This window comes from Tachysurus fulvidraco, chromosome 1 (assembly GCF_022655615.1).
Source record: "Tachysurus fulvidraco isolate hzauxx_2018 chromosome 1, HZAU_PFXX_2.0, whole genome shotgun sequence".
In the NCBI taxonomy this organism is placed as follows: Eukaryota; Metazoa; Chordata; class Actinopteri; order Siluriformes; family Bagridae; genus Tachysurus; species Tachysurus fulvidraco.
Window position 1 is genome coordinate 34,369,392 of NC_062518.1, and position 20,329 is coordinate 34,389,720.

Here is a 20,329-nt window from a genome sequence, read left to right on the forward strand (position 1 = left end):
GAATGTGTGTATACACGGGGATCTGTAATGGACTTCTATCTAAAGGAAATTGTCCCGTCATTGTCCCCAACATTGGCTACATATCCACCATGATCCTGACCGGATAAAGTAGTCAATAAAGATAAATAAATGAATGAATGAATGAAAAGGCACCTTTCTACATGAGGACAGGCCAAAAGGCCCCACAAGATGGAAACTGTGAGATATTCCACAGAAGTCCAATACATACTTTCCTCTGCTGCAGAGAACACCACCTGAAGTGAATTCTTCGATTACCCCTCTTTGGTTCATGTTTTTTTCACACATATACACACACCTTGATTAAACAGCAGTTTTCTGGCTCCTTCTTTTCCAAGTAAACCTCGAAGATCAGGTCACCTGCTGGAGAAAACTGCAGACACACAATTACTTTATTCAAAAATGAAGAATCTGACAGAACATCCATGAATTCATGTCGAGCTAATAATGAAAACCATAAGTTTTATAACACAAGACATAATAAATATAAAAATAACAGATAAGGTTCAAATGATTGCACAAGATTTGATCTTTGCAATTTAAACAAACAATCTCAAAATAAGCCTCATACGCACTACAGAACAGAGTTCACTACAACTGCCAAGTTTGCAGTGCATAGAAAAGAGAAATAAAGAATGAATGATCTTATATATATATATATATATATATATATATATATATATATATATATATATATATATATATATATAGTCCAATACCATGCTGTGGAGTAGTCACATAACTGACACTTTTGTTATGACACTGAAATAAGAAGTAACCTACAGATTCCAGCCTTCCAGCTTGCTGCAAAGCTTCACCTCCCTTTATTCTTTCCTGCAATATTTTTTCCTTAATATTTAATGGAACTTTAATAGAACATATAACGTATTGTTACTTTAAGGCCCATAGGAAAAACTGAGAGCTGAGTCATGGACATCAGCAAGAAGTCTCAAACTGAGGAACTGAACAACTTTTTTCCCTCTGATCCGGTATTAAATCCAACCTAAATCTAAACACCATTCAAAAGCTTTTAGTGTCTCTTTCTCTCTAAAATCTTACCAATTATCCATTAAATTAAATTCATTGATAACTTTAAAAAAAAAAAAAAAAACGGCAGTAGAGAAACAATAATTGTTGTCTGCTTTGGAAGGTCTGTTGCTATGACAGTCCAGCCAGATGTATCCACCAATCAAATTACAAATAAAGCTGTAAAACTATATAAAAAGATAATTGCACATTTTTATTTTCTATTCCATCAGTCTTTGTCGTATTTTCTGAGAAACGTCAAGATCTCTGATCTGTTAACAGTATGAAAAAAGAAACAATGAAAGAAAGAAAGAAAAAAGAAAGAAAAATGTTAAATTATGCACATTTACTAAAGAACTCCACATGCTATGCAACTGCTGCTATTATGAACCTAACAAAGAGTAATCAAGCTACATTCAGCTCGCACTGCCATCTCTCTCTTTCTGTGTGTGTGTGTGTGTGTGTGTGTGTGTGTGTGTGTGTGTGATAGAGTGAGTGAGTGAGTGAGTGAGTGAATCCAAATGATCTACAGCTGGAGTCACACATCATTTAACAATACGTTTTTACACAAGCCACCAGAAGTCAAGTGTATTGCACATTCTGGTGCTTGTACAGTATGTATCTCATTTCTCAACACCTACCATAGAGTAAAGGAGGAAAAAAAGAAGAAGAAATAAACGGTTCTACACATAACACTCACAAACAGAACAGCACAGAAGTCCTCATGACCTAAACACACTTTCTACACCTAAACACACTTTCTACAGCTAAAAGCAGTAAAACCCTCAGAAGCCTTCTTGTCTGCCCTCTTCCTTCCAGCATTGCACAATATTTTCCTCTCTTCATTTGTCTTCAGCAGGTTCCCAATTTTCCCCATGACTTGAGGGGACAGTAACAGAAGTGACCCTTCAAATAGATAACCTTCTATTCTGCATGGATACACTCCCGACTCGAGCGTCCGCGTCTCCACTCGAATGAAAAATAAAATCAATTAAATAAACAACTTTTTTGGACCTGGACAACAGCGGGTGGCAGAAGATTAATTTCAGGTGATCTGAGAAAATTGCTTTGTCTTGCTGCCAGGCAAGTATGAAGTGCTGGGCTGTGTTCACATTTTGATGGTTATAAAAATATATATATATATATATATATATATATAACCTACGGGACAGGAAGTAAAAATCATGTAAACATGGCTAAAGTGATTTGATGGGATACAGCAACATTTTAATAGATGTGACCATGCAATCGTGGAAGTGGAAAGGAGAAGAGAATGAATTGTGCTAATTTGTTTACAGCTTTTTCGTTTTTTTTTTTTGTTTTTATTTATTTTTTTATTTAAACCAAGTGGGTTTATGCTTTATTTATAGCTCAGTGTCTTGTGTTTTTGTCACGAATGATGAGAGGGGAAAGTCTGGATATTTATAAGCAAGTACTGTGTAGTTAATGACAATTTAAAAAATTTAAATACATTTTATATGAGATATTAATATTTAGGTGTCAGTTTGAGCAATCTCATCATTTAATGATGATATTAATTAATGAATGACTCCTTAGATCCCAGTTTCATCCTTTCTTCTCTCCGTGAAATCTAAATTGGTAAACTACTATACTTTCCCAACCTCTCTGTCTCTGTTTCAAGAGCTTCTATAACATCAGGATCAACATATCATTTGCACTGATGGGTTATGACTCTCTAGAAAAGAAGGCTATAGTCTATAGCTGTTCAGAATATACAACATTTTTTAAGTGTGTATGTTCATTGTCAGCAAACTCTTCAATGAAAGAGAGCATCATACAATAAGCACCAAAGGCACACATACAAAGACACAAAAGGAGGACAAAATTGAATTAAATCCTGGATATACTACTGCACCACCGTACAGCATGTCGAGCGGGTCGGACGAACGTCTTGATCTATTTTTCCCTTTCCCAGAGCAGCTCGATTGGGTTAAGGTGGGGTGACTGGGCAGGCCATTCCATTACACACAGCACTGGCTCATCTCCTCTACAAATATCTATTGCTCAGATTTAAGGTGTGTTCTGGGTCATTCAAAATCAAACATTACTCAAAATTTGAAAAAAGGAAAAGTGCAAGGTGTCCCCAAACTTTTGACGGGTAGTCTGTAGTAATGAAACGAGCACCATAACCTTTGTCTCTTTTCACCTCTTCACAAACAGACAATGGGAGACTTACTGTAGTGTCCTTCCACCTCATGATACAGCGGTTCTCCTTCTCAATTTGCTTGACTTGCTCCTTGTTGACCTGGTTTAATGAGAAAACACAGATAAGCGACATAAATATAGCGCTGTGCACCGAACACGTTCCCCTTATTATCGTCAAGAAATAAAAGAATTTGTTACACCATTCAGAGTAAGAGAGATATGAACATGCTTTCCTCAGAGGTTCTACTGAGGTATGACGATCTTTATTTCACTTAGACGCTTATTTGTCATGCAAAAAGCTCCTTCCGCACTGATGCCGAATGAATGTAGATTGTGCTGGGCGGGGTGGGGTGCGGGGGGTGCTGGGGGGTGGGGGGTGGAAGGAGGGAGATACAGTTAAGCCGAGGGGATTTAGCGCTGCATAGCGCTTCAAATCCCTTTATACATTCAAGTTCATGCACAACAGAAAAACAATCCCATTCTCTATCAACTCTCACTGCAGGATTTGTGGTGATATTCCAAATTAGCAAGCAGCAGTGGGAGCTTTGCAATGCTTCATGATACTCTGGTACTGAAGTAGTCACTGTTCTGCACATTTAAGCCGTCTCTCTGCTTCGAACACAACTAATGAGCTAAATAAAAGCCATACTGAGTGGAATATATAGCAGGGAAAAGAACTACAACATGCAGAACAAGGGACACTCTGGGACCAGGGATGGAAACCTGTGCATGTAGTTGAGATTATCTGGTCAGTAAAAGATGTACTTTCATTTATAAATTCTCTCTCACACACACACAACTATCTAAAGTGCTAAAAAAAAATAGTCAAGTATAGCGGTAAAGTAATAAAGTATTCCCACATACAAGTTGCAGGCAGATAAATTGTCTAGAAAACTAGACAAACTACAAACTAGAAAAGAATGAAAAGTCCATAAATTCGCCTCAAGAAATCCCAGAGCTAAAGAATTATATGTGTAAGACTTATGCTAATGTTCTTGTCATTAATCAATTTATTATTATTGACTTTTTGTCTTATTTAAGAGGCTGGGAGGATTCATGAAGTGGCTATGACTCACTATCCCAGACTTCAGTGTCTCGTCATTTTGTTTTCCATGAGACCTCTTTATTTATTTACCTTTACATGCACGTACATTAAACCTTATGTCTACATACCAAATTACCATGACTTTAAAGTTGTTGTTTTTTTTTATATTACCCTAGGATGAATTTCACCTTGCTGTATAGCGATATTCATGGTCCATATAACCATGTGATCTCCAAACATGACCCTGAACATTTTAAAATCCTTAACTGACCAGACATTAGACTGACTTGTAGTCTGTGTGTTCGAAAAAGAGGTCTGATGTGTTGCTTTGAGCAGGATACTAACAGAGAAGAGCTGAATGTAGTTGTTGATGAGATCTTCCACAACACGGGTCTCTTGAGGTGCACGTCCTCCCGTCTGGAAGAGGCAGGACGAGAACACGCATGCCAGTCTCTGAGTTTTCATCTGGTTTATGTGAGAGCAGCTCTGAATCCTGGTGAACACATAAATGAATACTAAATATAAAAATCTAACCTTCATGTGTACATATACATCGTATGAATATACACATGTGCATACATGAATACATTCACTGAAGAATACATCAAGTTTCACATACACACTTTTTCTATTTTAAATATATACACTTTTATATATACCTCTTTTACTTCAGAAAGAAAGACACACAAACAAACACACACATACAACATAACACACCGAACACCAGCACAAATGCTGAAATATGTCAGTTTTTGAAGACAACAGAACAATAAGTTTACATCAGCATTTGGAAAGCATTAGTCCACTATCCAAATCGGTCAAGAAGGCAAATTAAGCTCTCTCCAAACAATTAAAGTCATTTCTGAAGATTTCACACGGTCTCACACCAAGCTGAGGTTTTATGAGAAAGCATTTCTGAGGAGCTTGTAAAGGAGACTTCAAACAGCTAACAAAACAGAAAATGCATAAAGAGGAGGGTTAGGATGCTTAGGGTTGGTGCTGAGTCAGAAACTTTGTTTTTAGTTTTGAGTTGTGCGTGCGTGCGTGTGTGTGTGTGTGTGTATGCGTGTGTGTGTGTGTGTGGGGGTATACCTGTACAGATGCTGCAATAGCGCTGCCAGAGTTGATCTGTTGATCTTGGGTAAACTCTGAATATAGGTGGAGTACTTCTCAACCCTGTCCTTCTCACTCACTTCATCTGAAACAAAGCATGACGCAGTTAAAAAATGCGTCAGCCAGTTCTGTACGTAACTGTTCCATAAGTTATATAACGGTGCTATATAAAGGACTGAGCAATGACACCTGAGTACAAGTAAAGACTACTGAGAAATGACTCAAGCAAAAAAAAAAAAAAAGTATGTATAAATAAATAAATAAATGAATACAAACAAACTGCTGGCTTACACAGTTTACAGCATCTGATCTCTCATGTAGTTGGGTAAAGTGGAAAAAGAACTTTGAGCGAATTTATTTTTCCCCAAAGTGTGATGTGTTGTTACAGCAATACAACTATTAACAATAAAGACAAAAGGCACACTATATGTTTTGGTACAACTATGAAACTAAAAGCTATCTGTAATATTTGTGCGTCAGGATTCATATACCAAGGGTCATCATACAGTCATTTAAGCTTAGACGAAATAACTCCGATTTGATAAATAGGGCATTTACTTACAATAGCAAACATTTTATTTGGTGAAATATTTTTGTATGTTTTTTGTCACCGACCCATTATCTTAACACAATTCTTACTCCAGCGATACCATTCCACTACAAAGCCATTAAGTAAATATTTAACTGTTATAGACTTACACACACACAAAAAAAAAACTAACTTTATTGATCCAAATTCACAGAAACATCATCTAAATGATGACCAATTAAATGTTCGTATTTGGAAATTTAACCGAAACACTGTGGTGCAACTGAAAACAGTTTGTCCTATCAAGTAAGTGGCATAGCCAATGCAAGGCCAGAAGCCCAGAGAGCAGAACAGGAGCAGTCAGTTACAGCGACATGAGCCATTCATGGACATCTGTGAACTCAGGAAGGCAGAAAAGAAGCAAATATTGCTTTCCTGAGTGTGATACGCTGCTAGCTTCATGTGTCTTAGAGGAAACACCTGTTAGCCTTTACCTTCCCTAGTTACTGGATGTCGTATGATAGTGGAGAGCTGGCTGGTGGGCGATTTTTGATCGATGACCAAATTAGGGAGAAAATGGAGAGGAAATCAATCAACAGCTAAACAAGCAGATAAGTAAAAAAAAGTTCATAGGGTAGTAAAGTGTCTAAGAATGATTCCTGATGCCAAAGAATGGACCAGAAACATGTAACTGATGTGTAAATTATAGAATATTCTAAAAACATTCAGGTCTAACTACAAAATATTTCTAGATTTGTTTCCATTAGTATACTAACCGAGGGCAGAAATCCAGTAAGGGTAGAGCTCTTTGGCTAGTAAAGCATCCTCACAATTGGACAGAAAGCCTTTGAGGACATCTGTTACGTCCTCCAATCGATGAACCTGAACTCGAAGCTTAACATTTCGCGCGTCTGTGATGAACTCCTCCAGCAGCTGGGCTACACGTTTTGGGTCACCGTTCTTCTGATAGATGCCCTGATGACATAATCCTGGGGTCAGAGTTCAGTGTTAAAGTTAGGTTTGGAAGGAAAAATATATAAAAATACACAGACATAAAATATCGATTACCGTATTGAGTGACGAAGGAAATACAGCTGTCGATTATTATAGGAACATCATTTTTGGTCAGTTGTTGATTGCTTAGTGCTGTGCCGTCTCTACCAGCAGCTAACTGGATGGCCGAGTACCACAGAGTGAAGTCCAGTTTATTGAAGCCATGCATGTAGATTGTCCTGCAACATGTATACACAACCCCAGTTAGTTCTCATTATAAACTAAAAAAATTCAAGAGCAATAGCATTTCAGCAATAAAAAAGTGATTACCTGCCACTTTCAACCATGAGCAGAACCTGAATCCTCTCATCTCCTTCTGAATGTGTAGAGACGGCTATAAGCACAACAACAAGTGAGAGGGTAAAGATAAAACAAGGGAATTAAAGTACCCAAAAAAAAAAGACAATACTTTAGGTAAAAGTTGAAATTCTTTGGGAGACGTGGTGCATATTGTTAGTGTTTTGCATTTGAGCGAGACTGAAACTCGTGTTTGAAGCAAGTGGGGCAGAAAGCTTGGTGTCGCTGGTCATTATTTCTCCCAGCATGTGCAAGAGGATGCTGTCTAATGCTGTCTGACCATTCTCATCAAACGCATACAAACACCCCGCAATGCCCTGGCCTATTTACTAAACAACCCCCTTCAACACCTGAGTGCACGCCTCATGACAGTTTAAATCTCTTCATCTCTGGCTTCTTCTTCTTCTAAATATCACTGCTTACTTTCCCAGTCCACACTCTCTCTCTCTTCTCCTATCCTCCACCGCAAGACAAAGCCACGAAATACAGCATGCTATGAACCCTAAATATATTGGCTCTACTAGATTTATGGATCTAAAACAAGAATGCTTTATATGGAGAAAAAAAAGAAGGGGGAATATTCTATGCTTATTCCCCTGGTTTTAGTAATACAGCTTTGAAAGAAATGAAACAGAAACCTAGGAACTTGTGAGAGGCAAAAACAAGGTGCATTAATTAACTGGCCATCTTTCAGGAGCAGATGATTTTGTTTTGTTTACAGCTTTAGTTGAAGGTATGTTTTAAAAAATGTTTAACACATAAACCCGATTAAGTACAGTTAACTGAAAATGACAAAAACGCAGACTATAATTAATTAAAAATAACAATCTCTCCATGCTGCCCTACTTCCTTGAACCTTTACAGTGAATTATGCCGGAGGTAAAATTCGCTCATGCAGAAATATGTCCATTGTGCATTAATTAATATTAGAAGTGGAGGAAGTCTTTATTGTTTTCTGTAGTTTGTCAACAGAAATCAATGCAGAATCATAATTTTAAGAATGATTCTTAGTGGTGCATTTCCTAACTATAAATGATTAGGTGATTTTTTTTTTTTTGGTCCAATTTTATGCAATGCACTTTAGACACAGTTGGAGATAAGAACAATAACTGCATTCTCAAGGACAGAACTGAGGGTCAAGTGGTAGATATTGTCAGGATTCTTTAGACAGGATACAAACAAAGTAATTCTGTGTGACGCACAAAGCCCAGGACGCTGCACGACTGCCAGTGGGTCACCCGGCTCATTTTCAGACACAACACCTTTGCTTCCTCGGTCTCAGCCAGTTGGATTCGGTTCCCCATGAGCGTTACTTTTATGCTGTTCTAAGGACGACTGTTCCAGCAGTTCACATACAAAGAGAGTTCCACTGACTCACAAGTCTAGCCCCAGGATCCTTCTGTCCTTTAGTTTCAAATCAGCTTTTGGTTTCTGGAAGAAGGGAGGAAAAAAAAAGAAAAAGAAAAAAAAAACACAGAACCTCCAACAACCCACCTAAGTACTGCATCCTGAAAGAGAAATATGGGCCATATTCATTTAACAGTTAAATCCCAGTTTATTCATCAGGTTGTAATTCTTTCTGCCCTGTTTAACTGGTCACTAAATCAGATAGGTAGCAAAAAGTGAACAAGATAAGCCAGGAGTAAACAGTTAAATAAACACACCCTGACAAATTTCCAACATGGTTCTGCTACTGATATTTTTCTTGGATTAGAGAGAGTCAAGAAGCTTTAATTGTCATTTCAAATATATATAGCTAACACAGTGCATAGTGACATGAGGCAACGTTTCTCCGGGACCAAAACAGTAATCCTGATGTACAAAATAGCGCCTACCAGTGTACATACTGTATATTATACAGTACATTGTGCAAAAAAAAAAGGATTCTAACAAAGAGGGATTTTGTAAACCAGCAACTGAGTGAAAAAGACAACACACACTAATGCTTAAAGTTACTCTCTACCTTGAATTTGGAATGCCTCCATCCACAGACCTCCATAACTGGAAGTGATACAAGACTCTGCCCAACACTTACAGTATATATCACTTCAGTATACAATGGAGTACAGATTAACTAAATGAACACGTCCTATTTACAGCTTACATTAGCTGCTTCTTCCCACACATCAATGGCAATGCCAAAGCAAACCAAAGTCAGGTTTTTAAAAAGAGAGTTCCAGGGACACAGAAAGCTCAGGTCAGCCACAAAGCTTTGCTATGTCTGTGCTCTAATCCTGTGTCACAGAGCTTCGGCCCTCCAGGGTCCCTGTTCCAGCCCCAAAAAAGATCAGAGCCCAAATGGACGTGCGTGTATTATTTGATAACACTCCATTTCTGAGGTGATATAACCGATGTAGCATCCTTGTGATCCTACCACAGGTACAAGGGTTTTATATATCAGATACATGGCTATGCTTTAAATGGATTACATAAATATACACTCTACAACATACATAATCGGCTTTTCAATAGCCCACTCTCTCAGATGTCTTAACCTTAAAAAAACAAAAACAGAAGGGGTCCACATGTGAGGTCCAACCAACTCCACAAACCTTTAGGTCCTGCAGAGCAATGAGTCATGCCTGGAAAAAAAACAAAAAAAAACAACAAAAAAAACACACCTAACTAAATAAAGGAGTTAATGAAGATTTTGAGAAGGAAAACAAAACAAAAAAAATAAACAAAAAAACTGGATTGTCTTCAATATTGCAAACCAGCAAGGAAAATGCTACGTTAATGCATCAACGTTTTAAAACTTTTGATGGACAGGGTTTGTTTGTGTATCACCTTCAATTACGCTTCACACAGTTGTAACATAATTGATAAACAATGTTGTAAATCTTGTCTTCAGCTGCGAAGCACGTATCGAGTTAAAAACCTGTTAAAAATGGCAGCGTGAAGCATGACTGGCCAAGACGGACGTGGGAACAGCATAGTAGTGCTTTGCAGAAGGAATGCCAATGAGGAAGCAATATTTGGACACGTCCTAAATGTGTAGCATCAGTGAACGGGTTGGAAAATTTGACTCCTGGCAACATTAGTAAACTATGTACATAGAACAGGAGTCTAATGCTATATGAATGGCTCTCCAACTTTATTTTTTTGCAGGAGTTGAACCCTGTGTCGTCTTCTACCGTTGTGCATTTGGAGATGCTTTTCGGCTGTAAAGAGCAGTTATTTATTTGATTTACCATCGCTAGCTCCAATCCTCTGCCGTGTGCTGTGTGTTAAAATATCAGCAGTTTCCAAAATACCCAAGCCAGCCTTTTTTAGCCCCAACAACCAAGCCACGGTTTCACAGTCACTGAGATTTCCCATCCTGAAATTTAATGTGAACAAGTTCTTGACCTGCATCTGCCTGATTTTATGCGCTGCCACAAAACTGTATGAATAAACCTGTGGTAGGTGTTCCTAATAAAACAATCGCTGTTCTTGTGTGTTCTTACTAATTTCCTGCAGGCGTTTGAGCTGTAGAACCATCTCGTTTACGTGCTCGTCTTCGGGATGAAGGAACAGTTCGGAGCCGACTAACGAGAACCAGCCTCGTCTCCAATGATAAAGGTCATGACCTTCTTTATAGTACAAACGACCAATCAGATCATAGTCCTTCTTCAGCAAAGAGTCTGCTCTCTCAGGGTCCAAACACTGGAGACAGACAGAGAGAGAATAGAGGAGAGAGTGAGAGAGAGAGAGAGAGAGAGAGAGAGAGAGAGAGAGAGAGAGAGAGAGAGAGAGAGAGAGAGAGAGAGAGAGAGAGAGAGCAAAAGATACCAAGTAATAACCATCCTTCTGACAGAATATGATGGACAGATAAAATAACTGCTCTGAAGTTCATTACACAGCCAGACACATTGAAGAGGACATAAATTGCATGGCAGATATTTTCCAGCAGAGAGAAACTCTAGTTAACCCGTGAGTTCCATTACTTTAGGAAGTTTCGGTTTGAGTGGGAGGAAATAGACGAACTTTTAACAGCTGAAGCCACGACACTTCTCTACATCAGTCACAAAATGAAGAATAACACCTTTCTCTTCCATGTACATACATAGAGATTATTCTAGAATGTCAGCTGCTGCTTTGTCCAGACTCAAAGGAAAGCAAATTATTATTTTTTTTATCAAATGCCAGAAATAGTGATGACTGGATCGCTCTGAAATTTTATTTTAAGCCACGAAGAGACGTGAAACATGTTGACTAAATGCAATTTACCACTAATTTAAAACAACATTCTCTTTTTTTTTCGGTTTCAATCCAACTTGATAATTTTTGCATGCTGTAGTAACAACTCTACACTGATGACAGAAAAAACACAGTTCAGTTTTAACGGATGCTGCAATGAAATAAAAGGGAACAGTAGGATTTAGTCATCACCTCTGACGGTTCAATGGAATTCATTTTTTTAACAAATGGTTAGTCAAACACTAAAACTGTGTCAAAACCATGACAAATTTGCAGCCTGCAACTCTTTGTATTACACATAGGTGTAGGGGCAGCTTTAATCGTTTTGAAGGTCATTACCGGTTTAGTAAGATACATACATACAGAGTGTATAGATCTGTGTGTGTGAGAGAGAGAGAGAGAGAGAGAGAGAGAGAGAAAAGAGGGGAGAGGTGACCTTGGTGATGGCATGGACCCAGGCTTTTTGCGTGTCTGATGTCTGTGTGCCAAACAAGAGCATTTTCTCAGACGCCAGGTAGATCTCAAAGGTGAACACCGCCCTGAGGGGAAAAGGAAGTTACAACACATACTCACACCCATGAACAGTCACCCATCCATCCACATGGAGAGGAAAGTGCCTGGCTATTAATGTCAGTTTGTCTGCTGTATTTTTTCATAGGTATTAAAACACCAGAGTGACAGAAGGGGAAAAGTCTCAGTCTTTTGACTATGGTGCACCATGATTTTACTATATTTTTACTATAAAGCTTGTGTCTATGTGGGGGTTAGTGATTTTTCAACTCACACATTAGTGACTCTAAACACTAAAAACTTTATGACTCAGTGACACACAAAGATGAAGAGTTTGTGAAGATGAGGAAGAAGAGGAAAGGAAGAAGAAGAAAGGGGGTAGAAAAGGAAGGCAAAGGAAGATAAAGTCCAGAGATGCGGATGATCATACCCTGCTCCTGTCATGGTCTCCGTGTTGTTGATGGCCAGGCTAACCATCTCACTGATGTCCACTCTTCCGATCGGTGCGGCGCTCTTTTCACCGTCGTAGTAACTCAGGTAGCCGCCTTCTAGCGTGCACCAGCGTTGAACCATGTCTGCGACATCAAGACACAATCTCAGGTCAATAAAAACAACAACAACAAAGAGCTACAAGAGACGACACAGAAGAAAGTACATGACACACACCTACATCAAAAATGGCCAAGGGACGGTGCGGCACCGACCTGTACACACTTGTGATTTACTGTAATGACTAAGTTTTTGTAATCTTTGTGAGAGACTAAACAGTTCAGAATGATAAAACTAGTAAAGAGGTTTTTAAAGCTAATGTACAACCTTATAAATAAATAAATAGATAAATAAATAGATAAATAAATAAATAAATAAATAAATAACTGAACAGGATGTTCATGGGTCTTGTGTAGTACATGCAAATTCACTTCTGCTTCTGCTCTCTTAGCACAATATTGGTAGCCTTTGTTTCCATTTACCTGCTTACTCCTCCTCTCGCCCTAATAACAGCACCGAATAAGCACCGGAGGTCTTCCTGTCAATCCCAGCCCACTCTTCCACTGTCTGGTTGTTCAATTGAACTCTAGCTTCATGCTTGTGGCTATTTCAGATTTCCGCCTGCTGTTCCAAACAATCCCACACTTTTTCTATGGAAGCGAGGTCTGGTGATTTCGCTGGTCAGTCAAAGTGCCCCAGTGTTCCATCGTGTTCGTCTAACAAGTCACACACAGATGAGACCCCACGCACCCTACAGTTGTTATCCTGAGATGTAGGAGTGTCACTGGTGCGATCTACTGTGACATGAAGTGCTAAAGGCATCAGAATGTGTCCAATACACTGATCTGTTTTTACGCCGTGCATTATATATATATATTTTTTGCTACACTGGTGACTTTAGATCATAAAATACTAATGCTTAGGTTATTGTAGTACCACTGATAGAGCTAGTGATCCATTAAGAAATTTGAAGTTAATCTGGTTATTTGGTCTCCTTGCAAGAGAGCTGTAATTCCACATGTCGATGTGTTTCCTTGTGAAACAGGAAGTAAGTATGGCAGTGTGTTGAAGTGCTTTTCTGATTTATACAATACCTAATATCGTTCGAGTTACATAACATTCCTAACCCCTAAAAAACCCCAGAGAAGTGTGTTTGAGCGTGTTCTAAAGTGCTTGTCAGATTTACACAACAGCCAGCACCATTTGAGTTACATAACATCACAATATCAATAAATAAACTCCAATGATGTTTTTCCAACAAAGCAATGTTTGAAAAATGGAATATAAGTGTATGCAAAAATACACCGACAAACCATGTTTTCAGCTAATGAGCTGCAACTGTAGAGCAATGGAAAATATTAAATAGACAAAAGGCTACTACTCGTTGGGTCATGAGTTTATGATGTTCAAATGACTATCAAACCTTTCTGTATATATACACACATTATATATAATGCATGATAAAATTAATTATTCTTATTTATTATAATTATTAATACACACACACACACACACACACACACACACACACACACACACACACACACACACACACACACACACACACACACCTTCCCCAGCATAGCAGAAAACACTCATGTTGTGTGATCAGTTCAGTAACAAGATTTTCTTAATCCAAAAGTCAAAGAAAAAAGCTACAACTCCAGTTCTCTTTGCAGTACAGACCATTCTTTCTGCCCATGGCTCCGCGACCAAAATGTTCTCTCGTTTCTTTTTTTTTTTTTTTTTTTTGGTTCCATACAAAATACTGACAGTCACAAAAAATCATGATAAACAGTGCAGGTGTTTATTTTCTTGAGAAAGCAGGATTTGGGGATTGGTCATGCTTCAGTGGAAATCTCTCCAGGAGAAAGATTGTGGAGTGTGCGCATGTCATCCTCGTAAAATTGTTTGTGCACCGGTACACCCAACAAATAGATGACTTAAGTATTGTAAAAGCATCATCATTTCGGAGACTTTTTAAAAGTTGTGTAGCATGCACTCAGCTTAAAGGACGTGTACAAAAAGGTCTAAAATCAATAATTAATTTTGTTTTAATGGACACTTGCTTCTTTTTTTTTCCTTTCTTTTTTTTAAGAACCATTAACTGAAAGCTTGTTTAGGGAACCAAAAAAGCTCCAGGTTTTTCGGTTGTTCTTATAATATTGCTCTAATTCCTCTATCACTAAAGCATGTAATATAGACAAAGAGGGGAAAAAAAAACATTTCCTTCCTATTAAAAAGCTGAAGCGATTTCAGCATTTTAAGAACCACGAACTAAATGTGTGTATTACCATCACTGCAAGTTCACCACAGCTACTCGATTTTAAATTTCAAAGTCACACACAAACTCCCACTGCCATCTGTTAATTTCTGTTCTACATCAAACAGACCTCTGCTGTCATCAGACATGCATGTTCATTTCTTAGCAATATGCTGATGATCCACTCCTGAATAAAGCTTAATGACACAGAGAGAATGATGGTTTAATAAACCAGGTGCTGACGGTCTTACTAAAGGTGCACTGGGAAGCATTTTTACACCCAAAGTTTTATGAGCTTATCATAAACGGAATGCAAATGTTAAATGAATGGGCATAGCTATCGTTGTCGCATCTCCTGTTGCTGTCAGGATGCGGAGACACTTCCCACCTAGTCGTATCAAAGAGCCAAAACATTAGTACATCCCTGTTATTTAAGGAAAAAATGATTTATTAATAGGCTGAAAGACAGGACAAGAGACGAATGAATGATCAAAAAAGGTGTGTGTGTGTGTGTGAGTGTGTATGTGTGTGGGTGTGTGTGTGTGAAACTGAATGAGCGAAAAGGGAAGGAAGGAAGGACACAACAGTGACTGGCACAACAAGTGATATTTACCAGGTTTCCTGAAGCAAATGAACAAACGCATTCATCAGCAGCTCTGTGGTGCCACAAATTAACAGGTGCAGAGAATGAACGTGACAAAAGAAAAAGATTCCAAGTGATGACATTTGGAAAGTGGCATACCTGTCACCAAAACAGGAACACAAACAGACACATCAACACTCTTTCAAGCAACGGAAATAGATACACGCTCGTTTGCACACGTTGGGATATGCCATAGAAGGGACAGATGGTATTTCCTATCAACAGTCATTTCGTGCGGCTGTCCTGCTGAATCGCAGGGTTTCGGTTTGCAGTGTGTGGTGTTTATTTCATCAGCACGTAATCAGTATCCGTAAGCATATCTCCCACTCGAAATGGCACCGAGACCGATTCAAAACAAAGGCTGGATCAGATTGCAGAATTATAATGTGGAGGATGCAACAGGCCACTGACAATGATGAAGCACTGGCCAAAGACAGGAGGTCACTTCATTTTCAGTTGTACTGCAGATGTGCTAGAAAAAAAATCTATCAGTAGTCAGTAATTTAACTTTAAACTTTTACAATTTTAATGCGGTGTCTATGCTTCTGTAAAGCTGTTTGAGACTATGTCAGTTGTTGAAAGGCGATTTGCAAATAAAACGAATTAAACAACAAGCAAATCTGCAAAGATCCAGAAATGCACAATAAGAAGTATGGCATCTGAAGCGTGAAGTTCCTAACATAGCTGAATAGTGACAACATTGTTTGTGTAACCATTAATGATTGGCTTATTGATATAAAGAAAACAACTGAAGTGATGGTTTTGTAGTGCTTTTGATTCGCCCCACGGACTGACAGATGAGACGTCTGTTTAGAGCTGTTATGTTTCCGTTGTCATCTGTTTTAAACACGAAACAATGTCAGTTCAGCATCAGACCATAATTTGTTAAAAAAATGAAAAATCTATAAGTCTGTGAAAACTCTCCTCTTTCTGACCTAATATCTCTTGCCCCGTTGCCCGTCTCTCATCTGTGCGTTCACTTAAAATTATTGACATAATTTGCAGGATGACGTTTTGGGGCATATCCAGTGATAATTAAGGTTAAGTAGAGAAGCTAAACAATGACCTGCCATGTTCCACATGTCAGTCCACTCTGGTCTTGAGGTTTCCTGCACTGTGGTAGATTCCAGCTCCGTATCATGCCTTTTGTTTGTTTGTTTGTTTGTTTGTTTTTCCCCCTACTTTCTTTCCTTACCAGTACCAGTCAAACCTAAAAAGCATTGCTGCCAAAAGGATATAGGGATGTAATTACCATACAGAGAAGGAACAGTTATTAAAATCCTGAACTGAATGATAACAAAAGAGTTATCACCTTTACTGCTTACTTCTAGTCCTTGGTAGTTCCTACACACTGAAGTGAGAGAGGATCAGAGAGGGAGAAGCATGCTGGGTAATCAGAAGGTTATCAGGGTGTGACTGACAGTTAGATAAGAGTGTAGGGTAGTTTGATCTTGCTCTACTGGCATCAATTCTCAGGTTCAGTGCTATTTCAAGTCAATTCTAGCAAATCACATCCTAGCGAACACGAGAGCTCTGTGACTGCACATGGCAGTCTCCTGCCGATAAATGCTGGTGGCCGTTTCGATGGATTTGGTTATGTAGGCTGTGGAGACAAAATAAAACCATAAACATGTCTTTGGGCAAGTAAACAAACTGCTATAAACTTGTAGCCCTACTGCTTAGAGTTACAAAGCACTGCCACGGGGGACTTCTTCTAAAAATGTTATACAGTATAAATGTCTCTTTACAGAAAACTTCACCATATCACCAATTACGTGTTAGTTTTAATCCGTTTATGCGGATCATCTACATCAACTAAATTCCTGTACAGAGTGCTGTAGATAATCACAGTCATGCCAATGTTCAGTCAAACGGCACAACTGAGTGTGAGATATTGCTTTAATACAAACACATTTCTATCATTTTCGATATCAAGTGCCATGGATACAATATGGACAAATTTCTGCTTATTTTATAAACTACCCTCTATAGCCTGTTAATGTTCTTGTTAAACCTGGCATCCCATCTTCGTTTTTATTTCCATCCGTCGCACTAATATTTGAAGTCAAATTTTCCATCCCTGAAAAGTCAAGTATATTTGCCATGTATGCTGAGGATGTTGTTATCTCTACTGTTGTAACAGTTTAAAAGCAGGAAGAGGAATTTTTACAAGGTGAAAACAGACGAGCTGAGTGATACAGATACAGTAAATATAAGCAATCTTGACCAATAAACACCTCTCGATCAAACCAGTGGAACAGAACTAACTGCTGTATAATTAATTATAATGTATGTCGGCTGTCCACCAGGCTGTAAGTAGCGAGTCCTCCTCAACCAGCTGTTGATCAACCATAGCCATAACCAGGATAAAATGAATAGTAATTAGTTATTACTAATGCAATGACGACAAGAAGCTTCACAGTATAATGGTAAATAGCTACTTTTCCCCCCTCATGGATAAATGCATTTACATTTATGGCATATGGCAGATTATATCTCATTTTTTATTACTGAACAATTGAGAGTTAAAGGCCTTGCTCAGGGGCCCATAGGTGGCAGCTTGGTGGACCTGGGATTTGAGCTCGCAACCTTCCAGTCAATATTCCGACACCTAGGTCACCAGGATACCACATCCCCCTCAATGCAAATATACTTATTTGCATAATGCTCTGCTCAACTTCCCCGGTACCCCATCCATTCTGCTGAACTGAATAAAAAGCACCACAAACACAAACTTGCAAGTGGACATATTTTCTGAGACTTTGTCTCCATTAACCCACTCTGGTCAACATACTGCACAGCACAGCTCAAAATGCAGGTTTGTAAAATAATAAAATAGAGGTGGGCTTCATCAGCAACAATAGGGGTAATGGAGCTAGAGGACAGCTAAAGAAACTTTAAAAATTGTGAACTGCTGACTATGAGGAGCCGATCCCATTCCACTGTAAATCACAGTTCCTCATCATAGGCCTAGAAACCAGTTCCATAACCAAAGAAGCAAAAACACAAGGCAGCATTCTCCTATACATCTGAAGAGAGAAAACCTCTCTAATGACTATATTGTACAACAGGAAAACAGCAAGCAAGCCCTAGATGTTTCTTCTGCCAATCTGGAATATAGTCCTTAGGGCCATTACTATCAGACTAGTAAAAGCTAAGACTGCAGCTCACATGTAGATTTTAATTCAGTGTTCAGTCCTTTAAACAACATTGATGGCTGGATGGATGGATGGAGGTTTAGAACCATAATAACAAAGCCATAGGGAACAATCGCAATGTATAATTATTCTATAAAGTCAAAAAGTATTAAGGTGTTTGATGGGTGTTGAGCATAAGCATCAGTAGATTCTACACAGTTATTTGGTATAAACCCACAGAATCCAGGTGAGATCATCCACTGAAGCAGGGGAGAGACCTGTATATAAACTGTTTTGGGAAGTGCAATCTTTAAGCTATACATGTGGGAGCATCCACAGCAGCAGAAAGTACAGAAGTTCCGTGCAGAAGTAGAGCATCAGGATGAAACAGGCATCTCTCCAGAGGGCAAGAAGAACCACAGGAGTAGAAGTGTGTCAGGAGTAGGCAGAAGCAGCGGATGTACTTTTCTCCTCTTTCGTACACATGTACTTTTTACACTAGCTGTGCGAATTTTAACGGATGTCGAGTGCACTACCCTTATTTTGGATGTACTGTATGGGTGTGCACTGGTTTTTAACTCCTTAAACAGCTTTCAACTTTTACAAAACACACATAGTATAGTGAAGTATTGAAAATGAAGCCTATTTTACCCTGGAAGTAACATACTGTAACACATGTATCAACTGCTCCTTCAATATTTTCCATCAGGTGCTGTCCTGGCATGGAGTATTCATTTCAGCCTTTGTATCATCTCTCTCACTATCTTCTGGGGAAGTCGTGGCCGAATGGTTAGAGAGTTTGACTCCTAACCTAACCCTAAGGTTGTGGGTTTGAATCTCGGGCCAGCTATACCACGACTGAGGTGCCCTTGAGCAAAGCACCGAACCCTTCCAACTGCTCCCTGGGCGCCGCAGCATAAATGGCTGCCCACTGCTCCGGGTGTGTGTTCACGGCTGTGTGTGTGTTCACGGCTGTGTGTGTGTTCACGGCTGTGTGTGTGTTCACGGCTGTGTGTGTGTTCACGGCTGTGTGTGTGTTCACGGCTGTGTGTGTGCACTTTGGATGGGTTAAATGCAGAGAACGAATTCTGAGTATGGGTCACCGTACTTAGCTGTATGTCACGTCAATCACTAGTGCTTGTGCTACACAGGGTCAACATGGAGCCTGTAAGCCTATCCCAAGGGACTCGGGCCACAAAACAGGGAACACACTGGACAGGGTGCCAACCGATCAGAGTGTATGATCACACACACCCATTCATACACTAAAGACATGTGGTGTTTGCTGATTGGCACCTTTAACTTGTCCATAGACTACGGTAGGAAACCAGAGTACCTGGAAGAAATCCCTGAAGCACAGGTAGAACATGCAAACTTCATGCACTTAGCATGGAAGTAGAAATCCAACACTACTGAGATAAATTTGTGAATTTTTGAATATCTTCTTATTTAGATCACATGCTGCCCCAGCCAGCTGACAGTTTGAAATATTAAAGTTAACGTTCAGGAAAGCTTTTGCTGTGCATTTTGATGTTGCCATTATTTCCCCTGTATTACATCAGTTAACCACAAACATGTGCACTGCCTCGAACGTTAGGAACATTTAATTGCAGTTGAAAAGTGATGCTTGTGATGTTAAATGTCCTTTTCCCTTCTCCTAGCTGTTCGTTAACTCTTACAGACAACTGATAAACAATATTCAGCAGAAGGAACAGATCCACATGGTCCAGGGGATAATGTTTCACCACAAAACTACTGTATATACAGGGATATACTTTTACCTCTTTTAATATCTATTGGATATATTTACATCCCTGTTTTTGTTTGTTGTTTTTTTTCTCCCATGTGAAAACTATTTGTT

At 39.0% G+C, this 20,329-nt stretch overlaps 1 protein-coding gene across 2 annotated transcripts in view; it reads right to left on the minus strand.

Moving 5' to 3' along the window:
* Window positions 1-20,329, minus strand: part of arap2 (ArfGAP with RhoGAP domain, ankyrin repeat and PH domain 2) — a 76,457-nt gene that overhangs the window by 12,125 nt on the left and 44,003 nt on the right. For both annotated transcript variants that reach the window (XM_047815550.1, XM_047815549.1), the window contains exons 16-25: window positions 12,367-12,511; window positions 11,863-11,965; window positions 10,694-10,892; window positions 7,221-7,284; window positions 6,966-7,129; window positions 6,674-6,886; window positions 5,348-5,453; window positions 4,601-4,748; window positions 3,242-3,310; window positions 317-391 (exon numbers count right to left, since the gene is read on the minus strand). In XM_047815550.1, the coding sequence (XP_047671506.1) occupies window positions 317-391; window positions 3,242-3,310; window positions 4,601-4,748; window positions 5,348-5,453; window positions 6,674-6,886; window positions 6,966-7,129; window positions 7,221-7,284; window positions 10,694-10,892; window positions 11,863-11,965; window positions 12,367-12,511 (1,286 nt within the window). The remainder of the gene's footprint in view (window positions 1-316; window positions 392-3,241; window positions 3,311-4,600; window positions 4,749-5,347; window positions 5,454-6,673; window positions 6,887-6,965; window positions 7,130-7,220; window positions 7,285-10,693; window positions 10,893-11,862; window positions 11,966-12,366; window positions 12,512-20,329) is intronic.